The sequence below is a fragment of the Vicugna pacos genome, chromosome 11 (assembly GCF_048564905.1).
Source record: "Vicugna pacos chromosome 11, VicPac4, whole genome shotgun sequence".
NCBI lineage: Eukaryota > Metazoa > Chordata > Mammalia > Artiodactyla > Camelidae > Vicugna > Vicugna pacos.
Genome location: NC_132997.1, coordinates 35,955,323 through 35,971,740, shown reverse-complemented (window position 1 = coordinate 35,971,740; position 16,418 = coordinate 35,955,323). Strand labels below are relative to the sequence as shown.

Here is a 16,418-nt window from a genome sequence, read left to right as displayed (position 1 = left end):
ACCACGGCCTGCTCTCCCACAGAGGCCCCAGGCGACCCACTGGCCTTGAAATGCCTGAGCTGCAGGGCTGGGTAGTGGCTTGGCTGCCTAGCTGACCCCAGACGCTTAGGACCAGAATTTGGGGAGGTCCTGGGAGCTGGCTGGACTCTGAGAGTGCAGGGCTGGGCCTTGGAGGGCCACTGAGACCAATCCCGCCCTCCACGGATGTGGAAACGGAGGCCTGTGGTTTGGATAGGTATGCTAGCTGTTTTTTATTGTCTGTTTTCTGACACTTTGACACCTGGGTCCCACTGAGCCTGGAGGGGCTGCCCCTCCCAGCGCTAGTCAGTTCCTAGAGACAGTAGAAGATGCCAGTGAGCACACCCGGGGGGGGGGACAGACAAGTAGGGGCAGCCCCTCCACCCAGAGATGCTGATTCCTCCCACCTGCTAGTCCTGCCTCCCTGTTGCTCCCCATGGAAACCACAGGAGAGGCTCTTGCCACTGTTTCACCTCCCCTGCCTCCTGACCCGCGAGGACCCTGCTGATGCCCCTCCAAGGACAATGCCCCATCTGCACGGATGCTTCTCAGCCCAGCCAGGGCCCAGTGGTCCAAGTGAGCCTACTTTGTGCGAGGCCAGGCTGCCACTGATTTCAAGACTTCAGAAGGACATCTCGGATGCGAAGGGACACATCACAGGAAGGTCCATATATTTTTCCTTCTAAGCCATGACTCAGGAGTAAAAGCAAAATAACATTGTGTTCAGATCCAAGAGACTCAGAGAGTTTGCCGCTCTCAGGCTGTCACTGAGAGTGAGGACGGGTGGTTTGAAGGAAGAAGTGAATGAATCCGAGAAGGAACGAGTGGAGAGTGAGACATGAGGGTGGGAAATGGGTGAGTGCAGGTCTGTCTGACAGTCATGACTGTGTAAATCAAGCATCGGGGGTTAGTAAGAACAATTATCATGACTAATGAGAAGGCAAAAACCTCTGTGGTTCAGTGTTGTGTCCTGGCCATCACCGGCCACCCTACCAGGGCTCAGGAAGCCTGAGCTGAGGTAGAAAGGGCAGAAAAAGTCTATACACTAGTCATTCCTATCCATCTGTGTAAGAAGAATTGCACACCATGAGCAAGTGGGAATGATTCCTGGAATGCAGGATGGCTTCACCCTAGCAAAATGCATGACAGTGTGAGGAGAAAAAACAGGATCATCTCAATGAATGCTGAGAAAGGAATGGATGAATTCACCAGCATCTTCTGAATTTCATGGAAACATGAGAAATTTAAAGGGTCATATTCACACAATGTTTTTTTTTTCCAATAACTCTAGCCCAACTGGATAATAACAATTTTTAGAAGTATCACAGCATTCTATACCACGTTATAGCACAATATCACTTCACTCTGTTCCTCATGCTATGGGTCGGTCTTTTAGAGCCTCATCAGAGAAATGGCTCAATTTAGTAGGGATGCTCATTGCAAGAAAAACATGCTTCTTTTATGCCATCGACTTAACATGGATTGTTGAAGAGAAACCCCCACCCCCATTATGACAGTCATGCAGAGCGGTATTTCTGCATGTGGTGACTGATTCATAAATTCAGTCCCATCGTGAAACTTCAGGTCCGTAGGATCTAATATTCTGACTTTGGATCCCTGAGGGAGTCAGAGGTGTCCCCTGAGACCTAGAGAGCAGAGCCACACAGTAGGAGAGTCAAGGGGGCCAAAATGAGAACAGAAGTGAGAGCAGATGGCGAGATGTGATGTGGGAGAGCCCTGGGATCATGTGGGTCCTGGCTGAGGGGCTCTGTGGGAAGGTCTTCAGGAGTAAAGGGCCTGGCAGGGGAGGAAGGTGCCTAGGTATGATGACCTCCTGTCAGGAAAGCTCCAGGAGAGCCCGCATTTCAAATACATTCCCCTGGCCTGTCCTATCTTCCCTCCCAACTCTATACATTCAGCAATACACGTCCATCTTCTTGGCCAAGTGCTGGGCTAGAGACCTGTAATTTGCTCAAGTCCAAGGTGTAGACTCTGCTCCCAGGTGGCTGAGCGTTCCTTATAATAAAGTCAAGGGTAAGCCATTGTAGGTAGAGGAGCAGGTAATTAAAATCAAAACCTGTCCCTCTCCCACAGTTCTTATCATCACTGTTCTTTCTTCTGACACTTTAGGATACACGGGATTGTAGCAAAGCTCCCCAGGGGAAAGCAGATTCAGTGCTCTGGGGATAGAAGTCGATGAGGACCCACCTTGGCTGTGCTGAGCAGGAGAACTTCCCTGGTGAGTGACTCCCACTGAGACCTACTGCCCCGCTTCAACTGTCTCCTAGGGATTCAGGGACAACCCCACTGTCCTGTGAGCAGACCGCTTTCTACCCAAGTCTACATCACACGCACACAAGGCAACATGAATTACAATATCTCTTGTACATTGCACTGATTGTCAAAGTCTTTTATTTAAGTAGATATTTACAAACGCAGACGGTTGGAGGGAGAGAGGAAGGGACAGAGGTGGACACAGATGGGGGCTGGACACAGAAGAACACACGTCTGTGTATCCCAAGTGACGACTTCCACTCAGTGGCTCAATTTCTGTTTGTGAATTAAAGTGTATTGAGATTAGAGCTGAAACGAGATTGAAGAAAAAAACCAAACCTCTATAGCTTAAAGAAATCCTCACTTTCTAAAACATGTTCTGAGGAGGGCTAAATTGGGAAGGAGCACTTTGGAATGGAACAGTGTTTCTCAGAAGCAGTGACATCCCTCCCTCTGGTGGCCGTACGGGGAATGGCATGTGAGCTGCTGGCTCCATGGATGTCGGACAAACAGGCAACATTCACACAAACACAAAATCAGTCTCACTGCTGGAAGAAAACAAATCCTCTAAGGTCAAAATTTGGGCTTGCCTTCTAAGTCCTTGTCTTGATCATGCCATGAGCGGCCACTTACCAAGGGTGGGGTCTCAGGGAGTGTTGATGGAGGCCCTGAGCTGGGCCCTGGGTCCACAGCAGACAAGAGGGAGGAGGCCGCTGCCTCACAGGACCTGCAGGGAGAGGGTGGGAACGTGTTGGGGCCACTTGTCCACATCCCCGCCCTGTGTGTCTGGTGCAGAGAAGTGAGTCTATCCAAACAGAGACATGTAGGGCACTTTGAAGTTTCTATTAACCATAAAACACAGACACAACAGGCCGCAAGGAATATGTTATCACCTCTAAGAATAATCCGGAATTGTAAATCACAGACACCTCAGGAAGAGTGGGCGGCCCGGCCCTGAAGGCGGCGGGAGGCAGCCGAGCCAGACGGATACTTACAGCGCGTCCCTCTGCTCTGGCTCTGGCTCTGGCTCTGGCTCTGGCTCTGGCTCTGGCTCTGGCGCTGTCGCAGGCAGGAGAGCTGGAGCTGGCGCTCCACCCAGAGGGGTTTCCCCAGCGGGTTCTGGAGCTGGTGCTGTAGCTCCAAGAAGGGAAACTCTCATCAATAGGACTGCTTTCCCACGTGTCTCCCAAAGCCAGGGGAGCCCTCACTGCTACTCAATCAAATCTCACTCCAGGATTCCACCCCCAGGGAGTCTTCCCAGGCTCTGCTCTGTGGGGTCCAGTGCCGTCCCCTCCCCACCCACCAGATCCCCCACCCTGCATCCTCCTCACCATCACTGTCTGCCTCTGGGAGTTCCAGTTGCTCCAGCTGTGCCAGGAGGAGGTGGGCCTGCTGCTCCAGGTCTGAGCCAGGCATGCTGAGCTCTACGTAAGCTACAACGGTCTTCAGGCATGGGAATTCTGGAGGCTGGTGGAAGTCGTCTGGGTACTGGAACAGCCAGGTGCCCAGGATGGAGGCCATGGCCCTGGGTGCAGTCAGGGGGACACCAGAGTCAGAGGCTTAGCCTTTCCTACCACATTGGGCTCCCAGGGTAGCCCTGCAGGGACCGGGGACTTTTTGCCTTTGGCTCCTGCCCATCCAGAGGCCGGCTCTGCTCCATGTCCCATCTCAGCTGGCAGTGTGGGCAGAGGCGGGCTTGGACACAGAGGAGGGGCTGCTACAAGCCTTCTGAAGGGACAGCACTGGCTCAATGGCGTGACCACCTGTCCACTGCTTCAGGGACACCTGTCACACTGCTATGTCCCTCTCCCTGCCCCTCCCCACTGGATGGCACGTCTGTGAGGACAGGCAGGCTGTGTGCTCTGCGCACTGCCCTCTAAGGGACACAGGAGCTGCTCTATGAGTGCCTGAGCCAGGAGGGAACAGACAGGCTGTGTCGGCCATCCAGGCTGCCCACGGGCCTCCTCACTCCTCAGACTTTAGCTCCTGCACCTGCTGGCTGCACAATCCTCCAGGGACCCTGCCTGGGTCTCCTTCTGCCCCTGCCACTCAGCATCATCAGGATGGGCTCAGCTGTCCCCTGAGGCTCCCTGGGTCCCCTGAGCACCAGCTGAGTCCCCACCATTGAGGCTACACTAGTTGGTGGGCACGATGCTCTCTACCCCTTGTGGTCTGTGTCTCCCAAAGGGCGTGTGGGCAGGGATGGGATGGATAGGGGATGCTTGTGGGTTTTCTTCACTTTTGACTCTGTCCTCTGACCTCCCAGATGCCCCTCACAGTGCCACAGTCGCATCCACAGCTCTCTGGGTCTTGTCTCTTCTTTGCCAGGGGAAGCCCTAGGACTTCTGCTCTCAAGCCAGACTCACAGGATATGCGGGATCCAGGATCCCGCCCACCTCTGCCCAACCAGAGAGCCCATAGCTTCACACACTATTTGGGGAAGGAGTCCTTCCCGCTTCAATCCAAGAGACTCACTGCTTCAGCTGGTGCAGGGGTCCCCCGTCCTCTTCCGTAACAGGGAGGACGCATCCGTATCTAGAGGAGAGCAGGAAGGCGTCACATGGACTGTCCCGAACACACTAGCTGGATGTGCTGTCTAGTGTGACAGTGTGACACCCGAGAGAATGGAAGCCCTGGAGGGCAGAGCTGATGTCTGCTCGATGTATTAAATGATGGTTGTTCCTAGAAAAGCCCCTGTCCCTGGGGGCCCTTTCTATACATTTGAGGAATGAGTGAGTGAGCCCACCTGGCCCCAAGGCGCACATCTCAGTGGGCCTGGGACCCCACTTGTCCCTCCCAGGGATCACTGTTCTCACTCTCCCAGGACAGGGACAGCTAATGGCGTCACCGATCCCCTTTGAAATGGGAAAACAGTTCCACCCGTGGCCAAAGTCCCAGTGACACAGGAGGCAGACGCTAGCTCTTGGGCAGGAGGACAATGAAATTCGCACAACCACAGCCCCGCCAGCTGCCCTTTCCGTGAGCCAGGTCCCCGGAGAGCACCTTCCATGAAGATCTCCCTCTGTTCCTACCCTCCTAGGGCCTGATCCTCTCTTGACCCCAGCGTGCAGGGGGGACACTGAGGCTCAGAGAGGTAGAGGAACAATGCCTCATGGCTCTGATGGTAGGTGGCCAGGTCCCCAATGTCCCATGAAGACACAGTGCTCACCTTTGGAACAGATGGTCCAGCACCTGCTGGGCGGTGGCAAGAGCTCGATAATTGCCCAGAAATGTGTTCACGTAAGAGGGGTGCCCGCCCAGGACGGCAGGCACCAGCTTTGCCACCAGCTTCTCCAGCCTGTGTCGCTGGAGGCTCCAAGCCCTGTAGGCCTCATCCCCGCTCCCTGATGGTCCAGCTCCCCCCTGGGGTGGAAAGAGGAAAGACATGGATCAGAGGCAGCACCGGGGACCCCCAGGCACTTGGGGCTGGAGATTAGACCGAATCCTCAAGCCTCAAGCTCTTGTGCCTGAGGTGGAACAGGGGAGCCCTGAAGCAGATCCTAGGTTCTCGGCATCACCAGTACCTGGGGCGAAGGGCGATGATGAAATGCATCAGTGTCTCAGATCCCTGTGTCGGCACCACAGTGCCGGCCCCTCCCTGCATGGACCACATCATCCCCGTGACTGCTGTCACAGCATCCCATTCTAGGGATGAGAACACAGCGGCTGAGCCTGGGGTGGGAGGGCTCAGGATCTTCAGGTTAATGTGGACACGTGGGGATGGAGAAGAAACAGGACAACGTGTAGAAAAATGCAGAAATACCCTTGACTTCACATAGACTGAAGTTCTGTCCGAGTCTCTTTCTGAGATTCGGACTCATATGTGGGCACTGACTTTGCGTCTGGCCAAGGCAGGGCCTGGGTTGTGACGGCAGATGGGGGAGACGGGGCATCAGATGCCTTTGCCAGCAGCTCTCTTAAGAGGCAGCCCAGGGGAGTAGCGGGGCAGCAGCGGGGCCCGGGGCTTCCTGGGTGTGGAGTCTCCTCGCTCGCACTCACCCTGAGCGCGTCCTGGGCTCTGCTGCTCTCGTGGGGCACCTGCGCCTCCTGCAGGGAGGTGGAGCGGGGATCTCCGTGGACCAGGTCCTGTCCCGTCCCGTGTGTGGAGTCCTGTAAATACAGTGCCCAGAGGCCAGGCAGGAGCCTCAGAGCCCTGTCTGGTTCTCCGACCCACTAGACATCTCCAGTCCTGACACACATCCACCACTGTCTGCACAGACCTCCTTCAGGGGCAGAAAAGCTGACAAAGTGGGTGCCTTGTATTCCCGTTGACCCAGAGATGATGCCCCTCAGGAGTCCTCTTTCCCCCTTATCAGCCCTGTCCTTGGGTGCGGCCATGACAGGACCACCGGGTCACCAAGTGTTCAACAAGCCATTCCTGCCCAGAGGGGACACCTCCTCTCAAGTCCCCCTTCAGCGACGTGGAGATGAGGGAAAGTGGGCCTGCCCAGGGAGGGCCCCCCATGGAGGCCGGTCCCAGACTGGCCTTCTCCAGGCCACCCAGCGTTACCTTAGGTGACCTCCTCAAAATAGGCCACAGGCGCCTGGGTGGAGGGTTCCACAGACGCCTACAGCCACCGAAGAACCTCGCAGTCCAGGGTTTCCTGGCGGAGAAGCCCCGGGAGACCGGGAAACAAGAGGAGAACATCCTGTGTCTTCAACTGTCTCCAGCCAAGTGCGCTGGCTCTGGAGCTGTTGTCCAAATGTGGGTGCCTGGTAACCAGGTTCCATTTCGGTTGGGGTCTGTTAAGGAGGTGATGTCACTTCCTGGGGTCCACTTCCTGGAACCCCCTCCTCAGAAGACACCTCCACATGAGCCCTCTGGGCTGCTTGCCTGCTCACGCCCTTCTCCACGCAAACCCGCACCTTGCACAGTTAGAGCAGCCCCGCCGTCTCTATAGCTGCCGGGGGAGGTTCTGCAGGCAGCTTTGAGGAGACGCCCTGGCTTCCAGAATCCACTCCTCATCCTTACCTGTTCTCCATCCTGGGGAAGTCCTGGTGTGTGTCCAGGCCGGTGTGTCTCCCCAGCTGCCCAGTGGGAATGATTCTAGAAAGTACTTCTAGGGATGTCCTCAGGTGCAAGTGGAATAAGGCCTAAAAAATTGGAGAGTCATGTCACCTGTAGGTGTTGCCTGCAACCCAAGTTATCTTCCTCTGACTTCCTCCTCCATGTCTGTTCCTCTTATGATGGGATGCGATAATTCTTATTCAATGTCATTGTACACGGGTGTCTATGTGTGTGTCTTTGTATATGTGTGTGTGTGTGTGTGTGTGTGTGTGTGTGTGTCTTTGTAAACCAGTGCTCACACTCTGTGTCGCCAGCAGGAAACTGTCCCCACACAGGAGAAATGGGCAATAGCATCCTGAGGTCTGAGGGTTTCGGTTTTCTAAAGCAAACCGAGTGAGAAAGTCTGAGGCCCTTGCTGGAAGGTTAGAGCTCATGAGTCAAGGCCACGCAGGTAGCAGGGCTGGAACTGGGATCAGAGACAGCCTGTGTCCACTGTGCACACTCAGTAGCACAGTCCTGGGAGCAGGAAAACTGTCCGCTTCTCTGATTACACAGTCTGGCAGGCTGAACTTCTCCAGCTGGATATGCAGTGACCCAGGGACAGATGGGCAGATGGTGGCTGACATCGGTAGAGTGACGTGACCATCTCATAGGCTGCTTCCCTGCATTCAGGGAGCTTCCGTCCAGGTAGGAGGAAGGCCAGCGAGTAAACTGAACGACAAGGAAGGATGTGATCAGGAAGTAATCTTTGTTCTGATGGACTACAATGGGGACGTGAGAGAGAGCAAGGCCACGGGCAGCATGGCATGGAGGAAATGACAGTAGGGGCCTCATGACCGGGGGGCCCAAGATTCTCAACTCGGCATCAGAGATAGCAAGGTCAGGGCGAGAGGGTGCCCACCCACAGGGAGCTGGCCTCTACCTCTAGCTCCGTGTGGCGGTCTGGCCTAGCTGCTTACCAAGGTCACTTCCTCCTGTTCGTGGGCACAGATGCGGCTGGACTCCATTTCCCGGCCTCCCTCACAGTCGGGCACGCTCAGCTGTTGAGGTCTGACGGTGGCATGTGAACTTCAGCACAGCCCATAAAAACCTCCTACACGTTCTCCTTCACGTCCTTGAGACCTGAGAAGCCATACGTCGAAATGATAGATTCAGTGGATAAAAAGAACCTGGATCCCTGAACTCTGGCTAGGAGAAGAGCTACCCACCAAGGAAGATAAGCCCCTTTTGGACGTTACGCAAGTGAAGAAAAGCCCGGGATTGTATTAAGCCACTGAGATATTGGGGGTTCCATGTTCAGGCAGCTCCCACGAGACCGATTCACTGAAGTCACTGTGTCATTGCCACGGCTGCTCATTTGGCCCTTTCTCAGCCTTATCATATTACCACTTACCTTTTGACTTTCAGGTCACTTTTCCTTCCTATAGGTCCCACTCCCTCAAGTGGGATGGCAACAGGGCAGTCAGAGGTCTGCCCTTGTAAGGTGAGTGCTTTCTCTGTTCTCTGCTCCTTAAAGTGGATTCTGCCTTCACTGCTGTAGCATGTCAATGGATGCTCTTAGGGCCCTTGAAGCCATTTGTACTCTTAGGTGCTTTCTCTTTCAGTTCGCTTAGACGACATGCTTTCTGGACTAGCACGAATACAGTCCTTATCTCAGGCCTTCCCCAAATTGTGATCATGTCTGAACTAGCGGGGCCCGGCTGAGTAGGACAGAACTGCCCAGACGCTGCTGTAGCTGCTTATTTCCATGTCCGACTGTATGCTTTTTCAGGACAAGGAGTATTTCTTGGGCACCAGGCACAGTATCAGGCACACAGGAGGCGTTCAACGAACGCTCGCTGAAGGAACGAATAGGGTCACTCCATGTCGTCAAACACACCGGGATGCTATGGAAAGAATCCGCAGCTTTTGTTTTCCCCCTCCACTTTTTGGTATTTTACTTAAAAAGGTTGATTTATATAGACAGGCATTTGGGCAATTGATTAATCTTTCTTCATCATTTTGTCAATTTCCCGTGGAGAGCACAACTTGTCAGTGATACGTGAACATGCATTTATTCTTTGGAACAATGTCTTTGGCTGTGAGCTACCACAAGATCTCGTATGTATTTCCCTGTGCCATACAGTATAATCTTGTTCATCTATTCTGCATCTGCCTGTCAGTATCTGCACATTTCCAACTCCCAGTCTGTCCCGTCCCACGCCCCTGCCCCTTGGCAACCACAAGTTTGTTTTCTATTTCTATGAGTGTGTCTGTTTTGTATTTATGTTCTTTTCTGTTTTTCCTTTTTTTCCCCTTCAAAACCATCTTTAAAGCAGCAGCCTAGGGAAGCCTGCTTCCAAGATGTCGAAGGCGTGGCCTGGGCCGCGCGCAGAATTGGGGCGGGGAGAGTGGCGGTATGGGCTGTGCGGGAAGGGCCAGAACAGGACGGGAGAAATCTGCGGAGCAGGGGCAGGGGAAGGGCTGGGCCAGGAGCGGAGAGCCCGGTTGGGGCGGTCTCGGCTGGGCGGGGTGAGCCGGGGCTGGGGGCGGCGTCGGCTGCGCGGGGAGAGCCGGGGCGGGGGTCGTTCTCGGCCGCGCCGGGAAAGCCGGGGCTTAGGGCGGGGGGCGATCTCGGCTGCGCCGGGACAGCTGGGGTGGGGGGCGTCCTCGGGCGCGCGGGGAGAGCCGGGGTCGGGGTCGGTCTAGGCCTCGCCGGTAAAGCCGGGGCATGTGGCGTGGGGCGATCTCGGCTGCGGCGTGACAGCTGTGGTGGGGGGCGGCCTTGGCCGCGCGGGGAAAGCCGGGGCGCGGGGAGAGCCGGGGCGGGGGTCGGTCTCGGCCGCGCCGGGAAAGCCGTGGTTGGGGCGTGGCGCGATCACGGCTGCGGCTGGACGGTCTGGTCCGGAGGCGTCCTTTGCCGTGTGAGGAGAGCCGCGGCGCTGGGAGAGCCGGGGTCGGGGTCGGTCTAGGCCTCGCCGGTAAAGCCGGGGCATGGGGCGTGGGGCGATCTCCGCTGCGGCGGGACAGCTGGGGTGTGGCGCGAACTTGGCGTGGCGGGGAGAGATGGGGCGGGGAGAGCCGGGGCGGGGGTCGTTCTCGGCCGCGGCGGGAAAGCCGGGTTTGGGGCAGGGCGCGATCTCGGCTGTGGCTGGACAGTCTGGTCCGGAGGTGGCCTCTGCCGCGCGGGCAGAGCCGGGGCGCGGGGAGAGCCGGGGCGGGGGTCGGTCTCCGCTGCGCAGATCATGGCGGGTGGGGCCTGCGGGCGGGCGGGATCCTGTGGACAGCGCTGAGACGCCTGCCGAGACTGTTGAGAGGCGCGCGCCTCCCGGATGCTTGGCCTGAGGTGGCGGCTGGGGGCTCGGTGCCTGCCTGGAGGCCGCAGGGTGAAGGCGGGCCTGGGGCTGGGGCTGGGGCTGGCGTCCCTCCAGCTCTGAGAAGGGACCCGCGCCCGCGCACTACCAGCTAGTCATCACCTGCAATGTCTCTGGGACTAGGTCCTCCAAGCATATCTCCAAGCTTGCCTATCACCAGGGTGTGGTCATTGTGACCTGTCCTGGCTGCCAGACACACCACACCATCCCCGACAACCTAGGGTGGTTCTCGGACCTGGATGGGAAGAGGAATATTAAAGAAATGCTGGCAGCCAGAAGGGAGAAGGTATGCCAAGTGGCTGGCAAGGGGGTCCAGGAGCTTCTTTTAGAGGCTGCGGGGTCCCCCAAACCCACCAGTGCTGTGGCAGGGGCTGAGGACCAGGATCCCACCCTACCTGGCAGGAAGGAGGCCAGCTGACCCACCTTCTGCCTTCAAGGAGGATACTCTGGCCCTGGGACGCTCTGGACGTGACTTGTTGTTGTTGTTGTTGTTGTTGTTGTTGTTGTTGTTGTTGTTGTTGTTGTTGTTGTTATCAATAGCTATCAGTTGCAGATGTGGGGCCTGGGAGTCTCCTGCTTTCCCTGGCTCTGGAGTCAAAATGACTCCCGAGAACACTCTGAGGGCTGCAGCTGGGGCCTTCTGCAGCTGCAGGCCATGTCCCAGTGGGAAGGGGCTGGACATGGAGTCTGAGCCCCTCCTGGCTGCGGCTGTGTGGCCTTGGGCAGGTCACTTTGCCCCTGTGAGACTCTGTCTTCCTGTCTCGAGATGAAAATGCTCAGAGCGCCACCTTGTCAGGAGGACAGGCAGAAAGACAAGACTCAGAAGAGACATGGGGTGGCTCAGTCCTGTCCCAAATGTCAAGGCGCCCATCTTGCTGGCTCTCAGGGATTCCAGGAAAGGATGGCCAGTTAGCCAGTGAACTTCCTGGGTGCAGGACCAGCACCCCCACAACCCTCTGCAGATCTTGTCCCTCTGGCCAGACGCAAGGAGGCCCCACAGATCCTTCTGTGGCACCTGCTGTCCCCTGGACAGCCCTGGTGAACAAGTGCCAACCTCAGCCCTGACTTTTGGCCACTGGGCAAGCGGTCAGGAAACCAGGCCTCTCGCTGTCTCCACTGACAGGCCAGGCAGCCGTGGTGACAAAGGGAGTGGGTGCGAGGGGTGCTGTCTGATGGGCGGTGGGCCGCGTGCCCTGCATTTGTCTCCCAGCCTTGTTTGACTGTCTTCTCAGGATGTTCCTGTGTTTATGAGAGCGTGTTTACTTCCAGAAGCCTTCTGGGCAGTGTGAGCTTCAGCATTAAACAGCAGCCACCATCTTACAGGGTCCTGGCAGGATGCGCGCTCCCGGTTGCCGACCCCGTCGGCCCTGGGCCTCAGCATGGTTCTCCAGGCACTGGCAGTCTGTGCTCTGACCCGGTTACCCCTGTCCTTCCCCTTGACGAACAAGCCTGCATTATTCCAGCCCAGAGCCCCCCGTTCCATTTGTGAAGTCCAACCTGGAAGCTGAGCCAGCAGCCCCACCACGGCCTGCTCTCCCACAGAGGCCCCAGGCGACCCACTGGCCTTGAAATGCCTGAGCTGCAGGGCTGGGTAGTGGCTTGGCTGCCTAGCTGACCCCAGACGCTTAGGACCAGAATTTGGGGAGGTCCTGGGAGCTGGCTGGACTCTGAGAGTGCAGGGCTGGGCCTTGGAGGGCCACTGAGACCAATCCCGCCCTCCACGGATGTGGAAACGGAGGCCTGTGGTTTGGATAGGTATGCTAGCTGTTTTTTATTGTCTGTTTTCTGACACTTTGACACCTGGGTCCCACTGAGCCTGGAGGGGCTGCCCCTCCCAGCGCTAGTCAGTTCCTAGAGACAGTAGAAGATGCCAGTGAGCACACCCGGGGGGGGGGACAGACAAGTAGGGGCAGCCCCTCCACCCAGAGATGCTGATTCCTCCCACCTGCTAGTCCTGCCTCCCTGTTGCTCCCCATGGAAACCACAGGAGAGGCTCTTGCCACTGTTTCACCTCCCCTGCCTCCTGACCCGCGAGGACCCTGCTGATGCCCCTCCAAGGACAATGCCCCATCTGCACGGATGCTTCTCAGCCCAGCCAGGGCCCAGTGGTCCAAGTGAGCCTACTTTGTGCGAGGCCAGGCTGCCACTGATTTCAAGACTTCAGAAGGACATCTCGGATGCGAAGGGACACATCACAGGAAGGTCCATATATTTTTCCTTCTAAGCCATGACTCAGGAGTAAAAGCAAAATAACATTGTGTTCAGATCCAAGAGACTCAGAGAGTTTGCCGCTCTCAGGCTGTCACTGAGAGTGAGGACGGGTGGTTTGAAGGAAGAAGTGAATGAATCCGAGAAGGAACGAGTGGAGAGTGAGACATGAGGGTGGGAAATGGGTGAGTGCAGGTCTGTCTGACAGTCATGACTGTGTAAATCAAGCATCGGGGGTTAGTAAGAACAATTATCATGACTAATGAGAAGGCAAAAACCTCTGTGGTTCAGTGTTGTGTCCTGGCCATCACCGGCCACCCTACCAGGGCTCAGGAAGCCTGAGCTGAGGTAGAAAGGGCAGAAAAAGTCTATACACTAGTCATTCCTATCCATCTGTGTAAGAAGAATTGCACACCATGAGCAAGTGGGAATGATTCCTGGAATGCAGGATGGCTTCACCCTAGCAAAATGCATGACAGTGTGAGGAGAAAAAACAGGATCATCTCAATGAATGCTGAGAAAGGAATGGATGAATTCACCAGCATCTTCTGAATTTCATGGAAACATGAGAAATTTAAAGGGTCATATTCACACAATGTTTTTTTTTTTCAATAACTCTAGCCCAACTGGATAATAACAATTTTTAGAAGTATCACAGCATTCTATACCACGTTATAGCACAATATCACTTCACTCTGTTCCTCATGCTATGGGTCGGTCTTTTAGAGCCTCATCAGAGAAATGGCTCAATTTAGTAGGGATGCTCATTGCAAGAAAAACATGCTTCTTTTATGCCATCGACTTAACATGGATTGTTGAAGAGAAACCCCCACCCCCATTATGACAGTCATGCAGAGCGGTATTTCTGCATGTGGTGACTGATTCATAAATTCAGTCCCATCGTGAAACTTCAGGTCCGTAGGATCTAATATTCTGACTTTGGATCCCTGAGGGAGTCAGAGGTGTCCCCTGAGACCTAGAGAGCAGAGCCACACAGTAGGAGAGTCAAGGGGGCCAAAATGAGAACAGAAGTGAGAGCAGATGGCGAGATGTGATGTGGGAGAGCCCTGGGATCATGTGGGTCCTGGCTGAGGGGCTCTGTGGGAAGGTCTTCAGGAGTAAAGGGCCTGGCAGGGGAGGAAGGTGCCTAGGTATGATGACCTCCTGTCAGGAAAGCTCCAGGAGAGCCCGCATTTCAAATACATTCCCCTGGCCTGTCCTATCTTCCCTCCCAACTCTATACATTCAGCAATACACGTCCATCTTCTTGGCCAAGTGCTGGGCTAGAGACCTGTAATTTGCTCAAGTCCAAGGTGTAGACTCTGCTCCCAGGTGGCTGAGCGTTCCTTATAATAAAGTCAAGGGTAAGCCATTGTAGGTAGAGGAGCAGGTAATTAAAATCAAAACCTGTCCCTCTCCCACAGTTCTTATCATCACTGTTCTTTCTTCTGACACTTTAGGATACACGGGATTGTAGCAAAGCTCCCCAGGGGAAAGCAGATTCAGTGCTCTGGGGATAGAAGTCGATGAGGACCCACCTTGGCTGTGCTGAGCAGGAGAACTTCCCTGGTGAGTGACTCCCACTGAGACCTACTGCCCCGCTTCAACTGTCTCCTAGGGATTCAGGGACAACCCCACTGTCCTGTGAGCAGACCGCTTTCTACCCAAGTCTACATCACACGCACACAAGGCAACATGAATTACAATATCTCTTGTACATTGCACTGATTGTCAAAGTCTTTTATTTAAGTAGATATTTACAAACGCAGACGGTTGGAGGGAGAGAGGAAGGGACAGAGGTGGACACAGATGGGGGCTGGACACAGAAGAACACACGTCTGTGTATCCCAAGTGACGACTTCCACTCAGTGGCTCAATTTCTGTTTGTGAATTAAAGTGTATTGAGATTAGAGCTGAAACGAGATTGAAGAAAAAAACCAAACCTCTATAGCTTAAAGAAATCCTCACTTTCTAAAACATGTTCTGAGGAGGGCTAAATTGGGAAGGAGCACTTTGGAATGGAACAGTGTTTCTCAGAAGCAGTGACATCCCTCCCTCTGGTGGCCGTACGGGGAATGGCATGTGAGCTGCTGGCTCCATGGATGTCGGACAAACAGGCAACATTCACACAAACACAAAATCAGTCTCACTGCTGGAAGAAAACAAATCCTCTAAGGTCAAAATTTGGGCTTGCCTTCTAAGTCCTTGTCTTGATCATGCCATGAGCGGCCACTTACCAAGGGTGGGGTCTCAGGGAGTGTTGATGGAGGCCCTGAGCTGGGCCCTGGGTCCACAGCAGACAAGAGGGAGGAGGCCGCTGCCTCACAGGACCTGCAGGGAGAGGGTGGGAACGTGTTGGGGCCACTTGTCCACATCCCCGCCCTGTGTGTCTGGTGCAGAGAAGTGAGTCTATCCAAACAGAGACATGTAGGGCACTTTGAAGTTTCTATTAACCATAAAACACAGACACAACAGGCCGCAAGGAATATGTTATCACCTCTAAGAATAATCCGGAATTGTAAATCACAGACACCTCAGGAAGAGTGGGCGGCCCGGCCCTGAAGGCGGCGGGAGGCAGCCGAGCCAGACGGATACTTACAGCGCGTCCCTCTGCTCTGGCTCTGGCTCTGGCTCTGGCTCTGGCTCTGGCTCTGGCTCTGGCTCTGGTGCTGTCGCAGGCAGGAGAGCTGGAGCTGGCGCTCCACCCAGAGGGGTTTCCCCAGCGGGTTCTGGAGCTGGTGCTGTAGCTCCAAGAAGGGAAACTCTCATCAATAGGACTGCTTTCCCACGTGTCTCCCAAAGCCAGGGGAGCCCTCACTGCTACTCAATCAAATCTCACTCCAGGATTCCACCCCCAGGGAGTCTTCCCAGGCTCTGCTCTGTGGGGTCCAGTGCCGTCCCCTCCCCACCCACCAGATCCCCCACCCTGCATCCTCCTCACCATCACTGTCTGCCTCTGGGAGTTCCAGTTGCTCCAGCTGTGCCAGGAGGAGGTGGGCCTGCTGCTCCAGGTCTGAGCCAGGCATGCTGAGCTCTACGTAAGCTACAACGGTCTTCAGGCATGGGAATTCTGGAGGCTGGTGGAAGTCGTCTGGGTACTGGAACAGCCAGGTGCCCAGGATGGAGGCCATGGCCCTGGGTGCAGTCAGGGGGACACCAGAGTCAGAGGCTTAGCCTTTCCTACCACATTGGGCTCCCAGGGTAGCCCTGCAGGGACCGGGGACTTTTTGCCTTTGGCTCCTGCCCATCCAGAGGCCGGCTCTGCTCCATGTCCCATCTCAGCTGGCAGTGTGGGCAGAGGCGGGCTTGGACACAGAGGAGGGGCTGCTACAAGCCTTCTGAAGGGACAGCACTGGCTCAATGGCGTGACCACCTGTCCACTGCTTCAGGGACACCTGTCACACTGCTATGTCCCTCTCCCTGCCCCTCCCCACTGGATGGCACGTCTGTGAGGACAGGCAGGCTGTGTGCTCTGCGCACTGCCCTCTAAGGGACACAGGAGCTGCTCTATGAGTGCCTGAGCCAGGAGGGAACAGACAGGCTGTGTCGGCCATCCA

General features: G+C 55.6%; 1 protein-coding gene across 1 annotated transcript; it reads right to left on the bottom strand.

Annotated features, from left to right (window-relative positions):
• Positions 1 to 2,410: 2,410 nt before the first annotated feature.
• LOC140699749 (ral guanine nucleotide dissociation stimulator-like) lies at positions 2,411 to 6,983 on the bottom strand. The gene is made up of 8 exons (XM_072972292.1): positions 6,803 to 6,983; positions 6,292 to 6,402; positions 5,462 to 5,655; positions 4,768 to 4,827; positions 3,624 to 3,817; positions 3,288 to 3,423; positions 2,926 to 3,019; positions 2,411 to 2,568 (listed from the first exon to the last, which is right to left on the bottom strand). The coding sequence occupies exons 1-8, from the start codon at positions 6,938 to 6,940 to the stop codon at positions 2,554 to 2,556; spliced, it is 942 nt and encodes a 313-aa protein (XP_072828393.1). The 5' UTR covers positions 6,941 to 6,983; the 3' UTR covers positions 2,411 to 2,553.
• Positions 6,984 to 16,418: the final 9,435 nt, after the last annotated feature.